Source organism: Guillardia theta, assembly GCF_000315625.1.
Source record: "Guillardia theta CCMP2712 unplaced genomic scaffold GUITHscaffold_36, whole genome shotgun sequence".
Taxonomy (NCBI): domain Eukaryota; class Cryptophyceae; order Pyrenomonadales; family Geminigeraceae; genus Guillardia; species Guillardia theta.
This window is the reverse complement of record NW_005434638.1, coordinates 248647-266735: the sequence shown is the minus strand read 5'-3', so window position 1 is coordinate 266735 and position 18089 is coordinate 248647. Positions and strand designations below refer to the sequence as shown.

Here is an 18089-nt window from a genome sequence, read left to right as displayed (position 1 = left end):
TTCCCCTTCCTCGTCTTCCTCCTCCTCCTCCTCCTCCTCCTCGCCTCCTCCTCCTCCTCCTCCTCCTCCTCTTCCTCCTCGCCTTCTCCTCCTCCTCGCCTGCTCCTCCTCCTCCTCCTCTCTTCTCCCTCAACACTTCCCTCCCAGCGGCCTCCTCCCAATCCCCATTTTACCCTCCCTGAACGAGTTCCTATTTTTCCCGATTCCCGATTTCACCGGTCGCAATGTCAGTCAGCGCGGGGGCGCTACTGCTGCTGCTCATGCTGGCGACGATGGCGGAAGTTCCCTGCCATGCGGGCACGAGAGTGGAGCTCCTGAACTCCTGCATGCGCAAGATGGTGGAAGGAGTGAGAGTGAAGGTATCCTGCCTTGATCGGTTACATGTGGAGGGGTACGACTGTGAAGGAGGGTGTGAGGTGGGACTGTTCTGCGATGAAGATGTGGAGGAGGGAGCGGAGCTGGCTAGGATGGAGAAGTGCAAGACCATGCCGTTCCCAAGCCATCAGCAGGAGGAGCTGCAACGGAGATTTCGCTCCGTTCCTCAGGAGCATGCTGCGAGGATGGGGGAAGTCAGCAAGAGGCTCCACCTACCCCTGCTCTGGGAGCTGTTCAAGGCCAGGAGGCTCGCTCAGCATCCTCTCTATGAGTACCTGCTCACGGTTCCTAAGGGCCTGAACTTCCTCAACTGGCCAGAGGAGGAGCGAGCTGCGCTGGAAGGAACCAACCTCGCCCTGTCAGCCCGGTCAGAGCTGTCAGACATGAAGTTGGTGTGCCAGGAGCTCTCGCTGGGAGAGGAGATGACGTGGGATGATATGATGTGGTGCCGTAGTGTTGTGCTCGAGCGATGCTTCCTCCAGGGCCTCGTCAAGCCTGCTGGGGCCGTGCTGGGGAGGGAGGAGGAGGACCTTCTGCCTTGCTTCCTCCCCGTGATGGATCTGATCAATCATGACGCGCTTGCGTCCTGCAAGCTATCAGGCGACGAGTCCCACGTCATTCTGAGAGCGAGTGTGAGCTGAAGGCGAGGAGGGAGGGAGGGGAGGGAGGGGAGGAGCGAGGGAGGGAGGGGGGGAGGGAGGGAGGGAGGGAGGGAGAGGGGGGAGGGAGGGGGGGAGGTGACGACGTGGACAGAAGAAGATGGCGAAGGGGGAGCAGCTGTTCTTCAACTACGGGAGCTCTAAGTCGAATGAGGAGCTCATGTTTGCATACGGGTTTGCACTCGAAGACAACCCCGCAGACAAGCTGGGTGAGTTGAAACATTTGACGTCGATGGCTGGGTTGTTCTGATCAGAGCACTCTGCAGCTTCGAGGTTCTCTTGTGTGGAATCGGATCCTGACATGTTCAAGAGAAAGGTTGTCGTCTGTCAGTGCGTTCGAAAGCGTTCTGATGGAAGAGTGAAGATGAGCCTGCTGAAAGATCACATCCTCACCGTCATTCCGGAGGAGAATCGCATCTTGACAAGTCAGATCTCCTAGTTCAAGAGGCAGATAGTGACGATGTTGCTTGCTCTCAGAAACTTTCTACATTTCGATGGATATCCCGACCGGGATCTCGATGGTTGTTCAGCTTTCCTTGTGCCGAGAAAGACTCACATGTTTCAGGATAACATCTCAAATATCGCCATCTTGCTGTCAGACGAGGTTGCTTCTTTTCTTCCCCCCTTTACTTGTGATCCGGTCTCCCTGACGTCTCATTCATTCTGCTCTTCGTCCTCCTCCTCCTCTCCCCTCCCCTCCTCTTCCCTCTCCTCTCCTCCCCTCCTCTCCCCTCCCCTCTCGAATCCTTCTTCCATCGCTGCCCGCTGCTCCTCCCCGCATGTGCAGGAAGACCTTGCAGAGATCGAGAAGGGTCAGCCCATCAGGATTTACCCGGAGATGCTCGAAGAGCTGAAGGAGATGCAGGTTTGATACCTCAGACTGTGACTTGACGAGCAACTGAGTTCCTCCAAGGAAGTGAAACTTGAGAAGTTGGACAAGTTGGATCTTTCCAAGCTCCCAGGGAGCAGGTTGTTCGTCAACCTCTTCCTCTGCTCATCCTCCGCTCCCGCCTCCTCCTCATCTTTCTCCTGCTCCTTACCCTGAATTCCTGTCCCTCCCCCTCCCCTCCTCCTCCTCCTGTTTTCTGATTCTTCTTTTCTCTTCCCTCGAACAGGGCGATATTCGCCTCCAACTATGTGCAGGGCCTCATTGAGATTGTTGCTGCGTGCATCCAGCGATTGCAGAAACTGATCGACGGTGCGTTGAATCAGGATGAGAAACGAGATGAGAAGGAAGGACGGGGAGCAGAGAGAATGGAGAGGGAAGGAGAGGAGACATGAGGAGAGGAGAGGAGAGGAGAGGAGAGGAGAGGAGAGGAGAGGAGAGGAGAGGAGAGGAGAGGAGAGGAGAGGAGAGGAGAGGAGAGGAGAGGAGAGGAGAGGAGAGGAGAGGAGTTGAATTTATTGATTTCAAGTATCAAAGAATAATGTACATAATGATTAGTTTCCTTCTGTTAGCCCTGCCAACAACATGTCCATATCCTCTTCTACCGACTCCTGTCAAAATACAGGTGAGAACAGTGCAAACATGACAGAACAAGACTAGACAACAAGGCAGAATCTAGACCAATCAACAGAGTTCACTTGCTCCTCGCATCACTTTACACCTCCACCAACAACAGCACATTCTCTCTGGACTTGTCACTGGTCATCCCTCCATCTCGACTCACCTCATCTTGATTGTTATGTACACGAGCACTCCTTTGCGAGTCAGCTACACTCATCTCCTCGAAGTCTTCGTCCTCGTAAGCTTGTTCGGTCTGCTACACATGTCAGCGATCAACTATCAGCCTCCTCCTCCTTCTCCTCCTCTCACCCTCGCGGATTCCTTCGGCTCATCATCGTCCTCTGGCTCCGAACCATCTTCTGACCCCACATCTGCAACGAGGATCACATCCAAGGGGAGCAGACGGGGATGCCAACCGTGATTGTCTTCGTTCCCATCGAGACTGCAGAGGAACATGTGAGTTCGGATCAGAGCAGTGAACAAGAGAAGAGGGAGGACACGACGAAACAGAAGAAAAGCATCAGATCAGAGTACGGGAGGCATCTAACTTTATCCGAGGAGAAATCAACAATTGTCACCTGTGCTGTTTTGACCGCCAACTTCTGGCATCATCCAACGCCTTCCTGGCATCCGGGCTCAGTAAGGACTCGTAGGTCATCGACTTCCTGCTGCAGGTGAGGATGAAACAGCAGCATGACAGCCAGGAGGCCGAGCAGACCGGTCTGAGACGTCATCGTCGATCTTGAGAGTTGGGATCTTCTTGTTCTTGCTGTAAAGTCCTGCGAGCGAGTCAAGCAGCCGTTGAGAAACTTTGACCAGTCCAGCTTGCCTGCCATGTCTGCCGGCGTGATCGGCTTTCTCTGCGCCTTGTTCCCTCCTCTCTCCTCCTTCCACCCATCGTCCAGCCGGACCATCTCGTTGTTCTCGTTGACAACCTTGCTCCTCCTCTTCTTCTCTCCCGGCCTGCCCTTCTTGGCCATCACCTTCTTGCGGCTCTGCTGCCTGTGAGGGGCCATGATCTCATCTCCTCCTCCTCCTCTCTTCCTCAGTGTTGAAGTCACCTCGATCTGTCAGATCTCGCGTCCGAATCAGCCTCGCTCGTGCTCTTGGAGCCGGCAGAAGAATGTCGATCTGCGAAGGCGGTGAGTTGGCTGAGGAAGATACGGGCAAAGAGGAGGAGACAGGAGCAGGAGCCTGCCAAGGAAGGAGACGCGGGGGCTGCAGGGAGACAGAAAGCGAGGAGACAGCAAGTAGGAGAGGAAGAGCACTGACAGCAACAAGGTTCTTACAGAACTCTGCATCCATCTGCATGTTCGCAGAGTCCGGGGGGTGCGATTGTAAGTTTCTGCCGTATCGATCTATTCCAGTGAGGAATGTGTTGCCGCTCTCATTATCTTCAATCGGCTGGACAAAGCGCTTGGCTCAGGCGAGGAGGAGGAGGAGGAGGAGGAGGAGGAGGACGAGGACGAGGACGAGGAGGAGGACGAGGAGGAGGAGGACGAGGACGAGGAGGACGAGGAGGAGAGGACGGAGCAATGAGAGGGCACGAGAGAGACGGGTATAGGGAGGAGGGAGGGGTAAGGTAAAAGGTGGTGGGGGCAACCTCATCTAATATTGCATCGAGCTTGATTCGATCCTGAGGGGAGGAAACAAGTCAAGGAGAGTTTCATCCCAGCTCACACCAGTTGACCTGATTCAACTTCTGCAGGCTGTTGAAGTCCAACCGCATCCTCTTCAGCTGTGACTGCTGCTTCTTGATGATGACCTGGAGAGGAAAAGTCAAAAGAATATCCGCCGAGGGTAACAACCATCAACGATCGGCGTGTCTCTAACACTACTCCTCAACCTGCCTCACCTGACTCTCGCGCAGCTCACGGTTCTTGTTCTCGATCTCCTCCTCCAAGAACTTGCAGTGCTCCCGCAGGTCCTGGTTTCCCACCGCCTGCTCCTTCGATTTTGCCTTGAGCTTCTTTTCAGAGCTTTCAGCAACCTGACCATCCACGTAAGAGAGCTGGCAAGTTGAAGGGGGAAGAAAAGAAGAGTTCGGAATGGGAATTTGAGAACGAGGGAGGAATGTGCATGGAATTGGAAGCAAGGATCGCGGAGGAGGGAGAAGGGAGGGGGGAATAGGGAGCAGGGAGCAGAAAGGTAGTAGGAAACGAAGTCCTCTCACCCTCTTCAACACAAGGTTGTCATGTTCCAGCTTCTTGATCAACGCATCCTTCTCCTCCAGCTGCGCCTTGACCTGCATCAGCCATCACCCTCCACCTCCTGCTCCAGCATCGCTAGCCTTGATAGGATCGAAGGAAAGTTTGTCTGACCCCGTCACTGCCCGGAGCTTCTCCCGGAGTTGTCGATTCTTTTGATCCAGATCTCGACTCTGATGGATCGTAAGCAGATGCAGAGGGGCGAGGGGAGGAGAAGGAAAGCAGCGGCAAGAGGAGAACGAGAGCAGCAAGAAAGCACGAGCAGAACTATGCGCAAGAGCAGGTCTGCTTCATGTAGGCAGCTTCCTCAAGCAGCAGCAGCAGCAGCAGCAGCAGCAGCAGCAGCAGGTCGTAGTCGGCACCTTGTCTTCTGCCTTGGTGAGTTGCGACTCGAGCTCAGCATGAATCTCTTTGTACTTGGCGACTCTTGCCTTGGAGACCCTCAGCTCCTCGTTCAGCCTCCGCATCCTCTCCGCATGCTCTGCCTCCAGTGTCTCCTGCCCCTTGTACTCCTTCTGGTACTGGCGATGTACCTTGTTCAACGAGCTCCTTTCCTTTTCTAGGATCGAGATCACTTTCACCTGCACAGACGTCAGTCGAGAGAGAAGAGGGCAAGCCTAGGAAAGCAAGAGGAGAGGGAGAGGATGGAAGGAGGGTACAAGAAGCAGAGCAAGTTCATGGAAAGGTTCATGGGATGTATCGGTAGGGGTGATCAGGAGAGGAACAGATGGGATAGTTCACCTTCTCTGCAACAAGATTCTTCAGTCTTGCTATCTCATCATATGCGTTTGTGAATTGATCAAGCTGTGTTTTATACCTTCAGAGAAGCAGTCAATCAGCCCATCGTTCGGCCGATCGAAAGAGAAGGAGAAGTAGAAAGGGAGGAAGAGCAAATTCTACCTCTCGCACTGCCTCCTGTATTCCTCGGCTTGCTTGTAAGCTTTCAGCAACTCCGCCTTGATGCTCTCTGAATCGTTTCCATGTCGAAGACCTGTGTCCACCTTTGCCTGGACGTCAATCTCAGCAGATCTTGGTTCATTCATCTTCCTCTGCTTCGTCTTCAGATCTTGTCCCTAAGACCAGCATGTCACTTCATTCGAACAGTGCTCATCCGTCCAATCATACCTTGTCATCTACGTAAGCATTTGAAAGCTTCTGGGTGACTTCCAGCGCGTTCAGCTCTTCCTCCAACAGTCTCAGCCGATCGCTCTTGAACGATTTCACATCTCCGTCCCGCCTGTGCTTCGGCTTGGAGGTCTCTGGGGAGATCGAACTCTCCTCCGACCTGGACGGGGCGAAACTGTGATGAGACTGGTGGGAGGATCGCACAGAAGGTCCAACAGCTGAGGGAGACGAGGACATGTGTCGGTTTCCTTGTAGACTTTGATCCTCTCCCTGAGTGTTTTGACCTCTCTCCTCGTGGATCGCCATCATCCCCCCTGCCGACGGAAGCTCCACTCCCTTCCCCCCGAACTTGAACTTGAAGCCTCCTTTCGCTGGCATGGAGGAAGGCGCAGCCATAGAGTTGAGCCCAACACCCATCATCATCCCGTTGCTCATCGATCCTTGCTTCGACTCCGCTGCGTTCGCATTCTGCATCAAAGGAAAGTTCGGCTTGGAGGACTGAGGCGGATCAACAGAGCCACTATACTGTGCAGGTTGCACAACCGCATTGCTCGCATCTCTCCCCATGAACGATGGAGCCTGTGCACCAGGCCCAGGCGATCGTGATGGAGCAGAATCTTGCTGTTGATAGGAGGTTGGGTTGGTCCTGTCTTGACTGTAATTGTTGTCCTGCCCAGGTTGCGGCGATGAGGAGAAGCTCGGTCGTAGTTTTTCTTGCCTCTCAGATGAAACGTTGCTTTCTGAGTTGTCAACGACATTCTCCTTGCCATCGTCATCATTGTCAGGGTCCTTGTTTATCAAGCCGCCCAACAAGAAGTTTCTCCGTCTCCGATTCGAGGGATTATAACTCCCAAGACTGGCGGAGTAACCGGAAGACCCTGTTCCTTTGTCTGCAGCCGTTTCCTCTGATTGCACTCTTGTATCATTTCGTTGTGCTATGCTGCTCCCATACGTCGTGGGTTGATCTCCTGCACCCGAATCATCCTGTTCGTCCGAAGAAGCTAACATGGCTCGACGACCAGCGCGGGCTGGACGTGAAGCGGCTCTGACCGGCTTCGCTGGGGGGAAGAATATGTCATCTACGTCTTCCTCGACAATGTCACTCTCCATCGCTGTGGCTTCTACTAGCTATCGAGAAACTTCCGTAACTTACTGTTCAAGGGCCGAGAACGAGAATGACGCAGTCAAGGATGAAGTAGCCTCAACTTGTAAGGGACTCATTAGCAGATTCCTCACAAGGTACCGAGCATCAGGCCCCATCTTACCGCTGACTCCCTCTCAGGCGTGACAAGCCTGTCATCGACTCTCTTCATCCCCTCACTCCCTGTCACCTCCCGCCCTCATTGTGCGAACCATAAACTTTCCAACGAACGTTTAAAAGGATTTAGCTAATTGTATTTTAACTTGGAAACCGCGATTGCTGGCAGACCAGTCGTTTGACAGTGCACGGGTGCACGGACTGGTGCACGGAACTTCGGGAAGGCGTTACTCACTGAGTCACGGTCGCCGGTACTTGAATGCAGTGGTTGACAATAGCAATAGCAAATGGTCTTAATCAACACGAGACAGTACAGTCACTCAGCATGACTACCGTGCCGTACGCGCGTCGAGGCCGCCAGTGTTCCCCGGGCCCGGGCAGAAGCACTAGAGTCATCAAACTGAGTACGGTAAGTCACACTACAAAAGTATGTTGGGATGATTGCGGGTGTGATCAAGGCGTCGGAATGAAAGTACAGCGGGGCCGAATGACAAGGCTTAGACAACAACCCCTCATCAGTACTTCTCAGTCGCCAACTTCCAACAAGTGGAAAACTAACTCTGGTCGTCATCTCCGAACATGTACCATCCCATCTCACTGAACCCATGGCCAGTCAGTGGAGCCTCGCGAGATCACCTAGAGAGATACTACTCTATCTCAACTGCCACACCCGGGTGCTCTCTGAGAGACACTAGTCCACAACTGACTACCGATGCGCTCGAGCTCGACTTCCACTTGAATCCAAGTCCAGTTGGTGTGCACACCTTACTGACTCGGCAGGAGTCATAACGAACCGTTCTGTGTCCGGAGCTTCTCAGAGCAGTGCTCGTGTGACAGGCTGACACAGTCACAGAGCTGATGGAACATTCCAATTCGAACAGGCTTGATTTGGATCCATGGTGACAAAGGAAGTCGCAACTGTGTCTGAGACGAGTCGATACCACAACATTGTTTAGATCATACTCTAAAATCTGAGCCATGCCAAAGCATCACATATCTGCTCGGCATTCGTCTTGTCCCTCAGCAGCTCCTCTCCCAATATACTTGTTCCTTCTTGCACTCTCTCCTCGATCTTTCCTAACATGGCCTGAGGCTTCCCATCGCCCCCCACAACTTCTAACTTGTTCACTGCGAACTTGCTGTCGTGCGAGGTCTGATAGTTTCCGTTCTCCCATCCTCGAGCATTCTCTGGCCTGGCAGGTGCGTTCTTGACAGTCGCCTGCTGGAGCGCCAGCTGAAGCTCTTTTTTCTCTCTTGCCAAACTCGTCAGCTTCCCTTCCAGCTCCGAGATCTTTTTCTTTGCTTTCTCGAGCTCCTCCTCTGTTTGCTCGTTCTCCGGTCTCACTTGAGACGGGCTCCCAAAGCATCTCAACATTCCGAGCCTCCTCTAGTGCCAGGATCCTCCGATCATCGTGTCGACGAGATCCCGAGACCTGCGGTATGGATCAGCAGAGAAACTTCTAGACTGCTTCCTTTCATGTTCCTCCCTCGTGACCCCGTTTTACCATTCCTACTGAAAGAGATAGAAGAGACGCGGAGGGGTTGGAGGAGTAGAACAATGTGAATGCAGGGGAAAAGCAAACAAAAGAATGCGGAATGAGGTAGGAAGCTGTGAGGTATAGAGCAGACAGGGCAGGCTGCAGGGCAGGTGCCCATCGCTCTGAAAAAGTTACACGATATCTACCACACAGCAGAAAGAAGACAAGCTTGACAGCATCATCTCCCAAACAGCTCTCATCTGCTCTCCTTTTCTCCCCGCGCACCATGCTTGCCCTGCACCATTCCTTTTTCAAACACAGCCACCCCTCACATGATATAACCCTACCATATCATCCTACTGCACCTTCAAGGCTTGGGTACGGGTGGGCTGCATTTCAGTTGCGGACTCAGGACCCACCCCTGGCATCTGGGGGCCAGCCATGGCGCAGGCGTTAGTGAACTTCGGAGATACTCCAGGTGGGGCCCTTTGAAAGTGACGCCTCCTCTACTTGTCAGATTATTACTCAAAGTTAAGATTGTCCTCGTGCTGATTTTTAACTTAACTTTGATTTTTTAGACTCCCCACTGAGTCCCGGAGTGTGGCCCGGGCCCGGGGACGTGTGGTCCGGGCCCGGGGACACTGACATGCCGGGTGCTGAGAGTCAGTGGCTCACGTGAGCGCCCCGCGGCCGCCGGGCCTCCGGGAGCGGCCAGATCCGACTTGAGGCCGGGGGGGCTCCAGCACAACTCAGACTAACTGAGCTCGGAATTTGGCAGTGAACCTCAGTTCACAGTCCGTCCGTGACGCGGCGGCTTGACACGTGACCGTGATGATGGTCCGTCCAATGCCAAAGCCGTGTGACTTCCGGAGTCCGAGGGGCCGGCGTGCGGTCGCTCAGTGTGCGTCACTGCCCGACCGTCCGCAAAGTCCGGCCCGGGGCCGCCGCCGGCCGGGCGGCGGCCCGGCTGTCCCGAGTCCGGCTCTCAAACTTTTCAAATTGACTAAGCGGTTTGATTTGTTTTTTCGACGTTGTCGCTCATGATATCCTCACGATCCGTCTGGTTGTCGCTCATGTGCTCAGCCTCCGACCGCGCGGGAGGTGAGACGCTCTCTCTCACCTGAGCTGCTCGCCCCCCGCCATGTCGCTTCCTCGGCGAATCGCTCTCGTGCTTTTCATTCTCTCTTGGCAATGGAAAGTTCTTGCCAGCTCCACCGAGAACAACATCTCCGAAAGGATCTTGATGACAGCAGGTTCTCCGTTTACACTCATCATCAGCTCCCAAGATGAATTCTTGATGCGTGAAGGTGCTGTTGTATCAGCTATACTGAAAGGCGGCTCCAGCACCGGAGAAGACTTGTACTACGCGATGGAGGCCAATTCGAACATGGAGTTGTCAATAACACCGCAGAAAGCCGGCGCGATGGACTTGGAAATCAGGAAAGCTGTCCCTGGAATGAAAGTAACGTTGTATTCGAGCTCCGAATCTCCGGGTCTCTTGCTCGACCCAATCAGAAACTTTTCCCTACCGTCTTCTAGATGCCTGAAGGAAGATCTTGAAACTTTGCCTTACCTGATGACTTGGACTGCTAATTTGCAGCCAATAGTTTCAGGATATTACCGATTTCAGATCAAGACAGACGGGTTGGATATGACCTCTGGATATGCCATGACTATAAACAAGGATCTGTACAAGGTTGGGGGATCTCAATCTGTTTTTCTCAATCACAGCGAAATCAATGATTTCCGTCTCAATGTCAGCGTGTTCGATTGGCGAGTACTAGAAGTTCTGTGGAGCTCTGAAAGCATGAATCTTCAATTGCTGACAGGTTCCTTGATTCTAACAGTTATTGACCTTCGCATCAGCCCTGTATGGGTTGTTCCTGGAAGGCCTTCACCTTTGCTGTCCTCTGCTGCTCTGTTTCCCAAGCTTCTCCTTCCCTCCTCTCCTGTAAACACCACAATATTATTCTTTGACTCATGGGGTAACCCTGTTGATGGAGAAAACTTTACGATCGTGGTTTCTACTCCTTTTACCGTCTACTCGCTTTCAATGTCTCATGAAGTTGTGCCAGATGGACTACAATACAATTTTCTCTCTCCCAATGTAACTGGAATCTACGATCTCAAATATTTCTTTCTATCCTCTGACCTCATTGCTGCCACCTACTACGACTCTCCCGACCTTGACCCCGCCTTCGCTGTCAAGTCTGCTCCCGTCCCCGACATGGACTTCTCCGCAGCCCCTGGCTCCCCTCCCCCCGGCTCGAGCATATCCAACTACGCGGGCTTCAGCATACGGTGGGGAGGCTTCATGCGGCCGGAGGGAGGGGAGGTGTACACTTTCTACGGGCGGGTAGGGAGCGGGAGCGAGCGGGTGAAGGTGTGGGTAGACAACGAGCTGATCTTGGATCACTGGAGCAGTCTAGACGGGGGGAGGGAGAGCAGCGGGACGTACGACTTTGGAGGGACGACGAACGAATACTTCAGTATGAAGTCAGAGTATCAGGCATCCAATCCGTTTTCTTCAAAGTCTTTCGCTTTAAGTTATTCCCAACCTCTCACATTATTCACACCATCTGGAAATTTGCCTTCAGCAACCTTCATCATTATCCCGGGCTCGGCTCATGCCCACAATTGTCTTCTCTCGCTGAATGATGATATGAGTTTCAAGGCCGGAGATCAAATACAAATGACCATCAAAGTCCGAGACAAATATCAAAATCCTACACAAGCATCTCTAGATAGTTTTGAAATTACAGCGAGGCATTCCGTCAGCAACAGGATATACAACATCTTGGCTTCTGAAAGTCAAGCATGGGATCATTTGGATGTAGCGACAATATCTACAATAGCGGGGACATTTACGGTATTCTGTCGCTACGAAGGATTTCACGTCCACGGCAGCCCTTTTCAGATAAACATCTCTCCGAACGTCGCTTCAGTCTCGTCCTTTCGTACGGTTGGTGACGGATTATCCATCGCCACAGCAGGCATCTCATCTCAATTCACTGTGTTTTCATTCGACGAACACGGAAACGAAGTCTCCATCTCATATTCGAATATGCAGCTCAACGCTTCAAAGGTTGGTTCTTCAACCGACCAAATTTCTTTCCCAGCTCAAGACCCGGGGGTGAATTCTCCTGCGACTACTGTAAAATATCTCTTGACTTCCTCTGGAACCTATGAAATGTTTATCAGCTTCAATGGCATATTAACCATCGATAGTCCCATCAGATGTTCGGTTCATCCTTCGGGAGTCAATTCAAGGTTCTCACAGGTATTTGGAAACGCTCTTACTATAGCAACTGCAGGGCAGTCAAGCCCATTCACAATTGCAGCATACGACTCGTACATGAATCCTATAAACCTCAATGACGTCATCTTCGATATGATTCTGGTGTATTCCGTGGCTGGCGTCAAGGATGTGAGAGGAACGCTTATCCAAGTCAACGGCAGCTCCGTCATCGTGTATAATGCCACTAAAGCTGGATACGGACGAGTGGTCAACTGTATTTTGACTCCTGGTATCTTATCTGCCACCTACTACGACTCTCCCGACCTTGACCCCGCCTTCGCTGTCAAGTCTGCTCCCGTCCCCGACATGGACTTCTCCGCAGCCCCTGGCTCCCCTCCCCCCGGCTCGAGCATATCCAACTACGCGGGCTTCAGCATACGGTGGGGAGGCTTCATGCGGCCGGAGGGAAGGGAGGTGTACACTTTCTACGGGCGGGTAGGGAGCGGGAGCGAGCGGGTGAAGGTGTGGGTAGACAACGAGCTGATCTTGGATCACTGGAGCAGTCTAGACGGGGGGAGGGAGAGCAGCGGGACGTACGACTTTGGAGGGACGACGAACGAATACTTGAGCATCAGATCAGAATTTCAACAATATAGCAACAGCACCAACATCTCGTCATTGTCTATCACCACTGGTTCAAGTCAGTCTTGGCGAGTGAGTGGGAATGTTTTTTACGCTTGCGCTCCAGTAGGAATCTCTGAAACATCAGTCGAGATAGTGCCTGCTCCTGTGTGCGCCTCTAAGAGTCAATTGCTCGGGTCCGGCCTGACGCTCATGACAGCAGGGACCCCATCAAAACTTTCAATCGTTGTCCAGGACTCGTTCCAGAACGATGTACCTGGTGAAACGATTGTTCTCCGCGAATACGATACCTCTTCTATGCTCTACAACACTTCATTACAGTCATTCTCAGTCTCCATCAATCAGAAGGGATCCTTCCTAGTATCATATTATCTGTTGCTTTCCGGTGGATTGTCTTCCACATATTACAGCGATCGGTTTTTCACTACTCCTATCTTAGCATCTACCCAAGATTCACAGCTTCCAGCCTTGTCGGGATATTATGGTGGAAGGAAGAGAGGGTTCTTGAAGCCCAAGGTGTCAGGGATGTATACCATCTATGTCAACAGTTCTTCACCTACAAGGTTGTACTTCAATGGTATGACATTGTTTGACAGCTTTCTACCCACATCACCTCTTGTCATCAATCAGCAGTTTTACTTGGCTACTTCCAATCTGTATGAAGTCGTGATCGAATACTTTTATGTCACTGGAGTTTTCTATTTGGAGCTCGATTGGAGTGGTAGCGGCTTTGATAGACAAGTCGTCGATCCAGAACAACTCGTCTTTCTTGCCTCCATAGGAGACAGTCCGTTTTCAGTCCAAGTTTTACCGTCTTCTGTCTGTGCATCTATGTCTACGGTGTCAGGGCAAGCCTTGGGTGTGCAAACAGCAGGACTGATTTCCATTCTTTACGTTCAGACGAAAGACAGTTATGGCAACGATCTTAATTCAGCCATTACCAATCAGATTATCGTTGAGTTTGCAATCGAGACAAAGTCTGCAAAAGCTGTCAGAAGCACAGCGTCCTACTTCTCTGCTGGTTTGTGGGCTTTCATCATCCAAAATGTCAACATCGCAGGCTCTTACAACATATTCTGTTCGTTGACAGAAGTTGGAGGCATCACGGCGGCTGTTTCATCTGCTGATTCGGTAGCAACGATCACACAGTCGTTGAGTTCTCTGTCTTTCAACGTGTCAAACCTGGAAATCCCTTCCGATTGGAATAGTTTGAATGCCCATTTGACAGGATTCCTTCAGATTTCATCGAGTCTTTCACGGACCTTTGAGTTGACGTTGTTGTCAGTCAATGATCGTGTACGCATTTGGATTGATAACTTCATCTTCGTGGACCAGTGGGACAGCTTGCAATCTTTAACTTTGCAGTCAAACTACACGTTCAAATCGACCAGTCTGTTCTACTTTGAAGCCGACTACTCCACTTCAACATTGAGTAGCGGACTATCATTGCGATGGAAGAATGCGCTGGTGACTGAAGGTTTTGTTTCGATCACCTCCAACAATCTCTTCTTCTCCTATCCCATCAATGCTAGTCCATACAAGACTACTGTCAACCCGTCTATCAGCAGTCCCACATTGTCTCAAGCATACGGCAATGAATTGTCGCTGACAACTGCTGGAACGCTGTCACAGTTTGCTGTGAGGACGAGAGACCAGTATGGAAACAGTATCGATACGTGTGAATATTCGCGTTATTTTCAGATCTCTCAAGCTGCGTATGACTATCAGAATCAGTCTGTTTCAACCTCAGCAGACTGCAGCATTTCATATCTGTTGACCCATGCAGGACGTTACGATGTCGATGTGTCCTTTCTCTATCCTGGAAGTCTGTCAGCGACGTACTATCAGAGTCTTAACCTTACTTCGCCAAAAGCATCACTGGTAGAAGGAGTGCCCAACGTCAACCTTTGCACTAGATCTGTTTGTAGTTGCAATGGAGTTCCGACAGGAAGCAATCTGCTCAGAGGTCAATCCTTCAGCTTCAGATATCAAGGATCGATTGTCCCCGTATTAGGACAGACGTACAACTTCTCCTTGAAAGCAAATAGCATTGAAGAGAGGATGCGCCTGTGGATAGATGATCAATTGCTTGTTGACTCATGGTCGTCATTGGCAAGTCTTGAAGTGAGGTTCCCTTACACGTTTCCTACGACTTCATCCTTCTATCCCATCAGAGTAGAAGCGAACGTTCGGTGCGCGGCAAATTATGATCTGGAGCTTCAATGGCAGGTAGGAGGAGCCGCCTTTTCCCTGGTTCCGTCTTCAGCGTTCATTGCTCAGGGGCTCTTTCAGGGTTTCCCACAGAACTTGACTGTCAACCCTTCAGCAGCATGCACTGGGGCTTGTCTAGCTCAAGGGATGTACTTGACCCTCGCTACCGCTGGGGCTCAATCCACTTTCTCGATTTTCATCAACGACGCTTACGGAAACCCGTCTCCTGACAGAAATCTGACTATCATGTCAAAGTTCTTTGGAGATACAAGGGTGCTATCCTCTGATATACACGATGGAGAGATCTATGGTGCAGCCTTAACAGAGAAGAGCGGGTTGCGGGTGTTGAATTTGGAAGGTGCAAAGGATGGTTGTTTGAAGGTCGATGTCTTCACAGCGAACACAGTCGCTGGCAATTCTCCCTTTCTGACTCTTTACTCTCAGAGATTTCTTGTTCAGGACTCGCAAATTACAGTGAATCAACCACTGGTGTTTCAATATTCAGGCTACTTTAAGAGTTTGCCGGATGATTCAGGGCTCTGGGCAACTTACTATCAGTCTTCCGGTTCCTTGTTTCTGCCTCAAGTTGTCTCCGTGCAATCTTCTTATCACTTAGAGAACAATGCAAGCGGCATGCTCCTGAATGGAACAATCTTTTCAAAGTGGGCTGGTTTCATCAAGGCAGAGCGAGGGGAGGTGTACACTTTCTACGGGCGAGTAGGGAGCGGGAGCGAGCGGGTGAAGATGTGGGTAGACAACGAGCTGATCTTGGATCACTGGAGCAGTCTAGACGGGGGGAGGGAGAGCAGCGGGACGTACGACTTCGGAAGGTCAACGGATGTTTACTATAACATTCAGCTTGAATTCCTGTATGCTAATCTAAGTTTCTTCGACTTCAAGTGGAACTCAATCTCAACATCCCAGGAAACAATACCATTTGCCTTGCTGTCTAGGGTGCCATGCGGCTCTTGCAGGGACTACCACTTCCAATTGGCGAATTCCATCACAGCAAGCCTTTATGTGGATTCCCAGCTCATGTGGGCTACAGGAATCTCCATCAGCAACATAACTCTCGCTCCAGATACGTGGCACGAACTACAAATTGAATACAATGGGTTGTTGCGACCATCTCTCGATTTGGAATGGAAGATTGCCGATAGATTTGACTTTCAGAGTATGTCCGAAGCTCAGATTCTGTGCCCAGTGGGGTCAGTAGCGAACAGTCCATTCGAGGTTCTAGTATCTTCAAGCACGCAAGATATCTTGCAGAGTATCGTTACCTCAAACTTCTTGTCTTCCCAACTTGCAGGAAGCACTTTATCATTCTCAATCTCTTTGAAGGATTCTTATGCAAATCTAATAACTAGGGATCAGTCGTACATCGTCATGACAATCATGTTATCAGATTTGCAATACTTCTCGAGCTTTGTTCGAACCAATATATTCATCCCTGGTCAAAGCACGTCTCAGCAAGTTGGTTACCAATTGGCAGGTTATTACTCCGACTCAGTTTTGGTCACGCGAGCCACAGTACATTCTTTATACGTCTCACTCCTCGCTTCACAGTCTCTTTATGCCACCTACTACGACTCTCCCGACCTTGACCCCGCCTTCGCTGTCAAGTCTGCTCCCGTCCCCGACATGGACTTCTCCGCAGCCCCTGGCTCCCCTCCCCCCGGCTCGAGCATATCCAACTACGCGGGCTTCAGCATACGGTGGGGAGGCTTCATGCGGCCGGAGGGAGGGGAGGTGTACACTTTCTACGGGCGGGTAGGGAGCGGGAGCGAGCGGGTGAAGGTGTGGGTAGACAACGAGCTGATCTTGGATCACTGGAGCAGTCTAGACGGGGGGAGGGAGAGCAGCGGGACGTACGACTTCGGGAACAGAGCGATTTCTACCATTGCTGTGGTTTATTCCTCACAAGAGAACACCAACAAGAGATTGAATTTGTTGATATCTTGTCCTAATCAGACAGTAGAATGCAATGCCACGCAGTTGAGTTCTCAATGGTTGTACAGAGGTGATGTTTTGAATTGGCAAAATGGGAACGCGAGCAACGTCAATCAGATTCAATCGGTCGGTGTCTTGTCAGCCAATGCCTCTTCGGTTTACTTTGGTCGAGGTGTTGGACTTTCTTTGGCGACTGTGGGAATCCAAAGTCAATTCACTCTTGCTTTCAAAGATGTTTATGGCAACGATTTCCTATCAGTCAATCCCCCAGTTTTGCGCGCTCAGCTAATGAATCTTGTCCCGAGTGTTGGGCAGACGAGCTGGAATGGGTCAGAGGTGATAGTCTCCTACACGCCAACCTACTTGCAACAATCTGTCTTCTACGTTGAAATCCTCATTGATGGTCAATACCTGCGATTCGCTAATTTCACCGTGGAGATCTTTCAAGCCAGCAAACCTTCCAGTGCCCTTTCATCCGTCACTCCCCAATCGTTGGTAACTGCTGGTGCGGAGTCTTACCTGATGATCACTTTGAATGATGCTTTCTCGAATGCTTGGCATGGCTTCAATGCTGGATTGACAATCAATGCGACTACCCAACTGATAGGTAATTTCCAAATCGATGCGCAGGAAAACTCGCAAGCTTACAACATTATCTACTTTCCAGTCAATAGTGGAAGGCACGTGATCGATGTAAAGATGTGCGAATCTGACGGAATCATGTCTGAACTTTTTGTTGGTGATTTTCAAACTAGCTTAGTCTCGCAAGTGGACGACAATCTTGACTTTGACTGGGGTCTTGTCGCTCCAATCTTGCCTTACACTGAAGGACAGGAGAAGGGTGAACTGCCGTTCAGCATACGTTGGGATGGTTTCATCTATACGTCAATCGGACAAGAGTACAGCTTCTACGTTCGAATGTCTGATCCCGATGAACGAGTGAAGCTATGGATAGATTCAGAGATCGTCATCAATCAATGGACTAGCTTATCAGCTGCGATCATTCACACTCCTCTCAACAGAAACTGCCAGACCCGCCAAGGGCTTACGGAGATTTGCACGTGTGATTGTTCTAATTTTACCACAACCTGTAATCCAAACATATCGTGCTGGACAGGTTCGTGTTCGTGCTTAGAGAATGTTGAAGTTTCAGGGACGTCATTCATGACCTCGTGGCTGATGCATGAAATTCGGTTGGAATATAAGAACTCAATCAGCAGAAGCAGTCTTTCATTGAGTTGGAGCACAAACGGACCGTTCGGAAACATCGAGCGGCAAGTGATTCCAAAACATTTTTTCAAGATGAGTCCAATTGATGTCGAAGGATCTCCATTCGAACTCTTGATAGTACCAAACAATGTTTCGGCCAAGCAGATTCTAACGACCAAACTCGTGACGATCTGGACAGCAGGAATCGAATCTTCGTTTCTGATTAACTT

At 51.1% G+C, this 18089-nt stretch overlaps 4 protein-coding genes across 4 annotated transcripts; 2 read left to right on the top strand and 2 right to left on the bottom strand.

Annotated features, from left to right (window-relative positions):
- Positions 1–224: 224 nt before the first annotated feature.
- GUITHDRAFT_108853 (hypothetical protein) lies at positions 225–2315 on the top strand (the record flags this gene model as incomplete). Its single annotated transcript, XM_005832135.1, has 9 exons — positions 225–1007; positions 1129–1243; positions 1289–1350; positions 1399–1459; positions 1512–1555; positions 1600–1674; positions 1822–1899; positions 1948–2003; positions 2150–2315. 9 exons carry the CDS (start codon positions 225–227, stop codon positions 2313–2315), a joined length of 1440 nt encoding a protein of 479 aa, XP_005832192.1.
- Positions 2316–3149: 834 nt separating this feature from the next.
- Positions 3150–6983, bottom strand: GUITHDRAFT_139134 (hypothetical protein; the record flags this gene model as incomplete). Its single annotated transcript, XM_005832134.1, has 13 exons — positions 3150–3543; positions 3603–3672; positions 3831–3945; positions 4232–4306; positions 4397–4531; positions 4715–4786; positions 4810–4831; positions 4863–4921; positions 5111–5302; positions 5330–5365; positions 5490–5565; positions 5649–5821; positions 5874–6983. 13 exons carry the CDS (start codon positions 6981–6983, stop codon positions 3150–3152), a joined length of 2529 nt encoding a protein of 842 aa, XP_005832191.1.
- Positions 6984–8095: 1112 nt separating this feature from the next.
- GUITHDRAFT_108851 (hypothetical protein) lies at positions 8096–8506 on the bottom strand (the record flags this gene model as incomplete). The annotated part of the gene is made up of 1 exon (XM_005832133.1): positions 8096–8506. One exon carries the CDS (start codon positions 8504–8506, stop codon positions 8096–8098), a length of 411 nt encoding a protein of 136 aa, XP_005832190.1.
- A 1244-nt stretch (positions 8507–9750) lies between these two features.
- On the top strand, positions 9751–15215 carry GUITHDRAFT_139133 (hypothetical protein; the record flags this gene model as incomplete). Its single annotated transcript, XM_005832132.1, has 7 exons — positions 9751–10071; positions 10210–10305; positions 11284–11694; positions 11847–11889; positions 11924–12136; positions 12599–15058; positions 15160–15215. 7 exons carry the CDS (start codon positions 9751–9753, stop codon positions 15213–15215), a joined length of 3600 nt encoding a protein of 1199 aa, XP_005832189.1.
- Positions 15216–18089: the final 2874 nt, after the last annotated feature.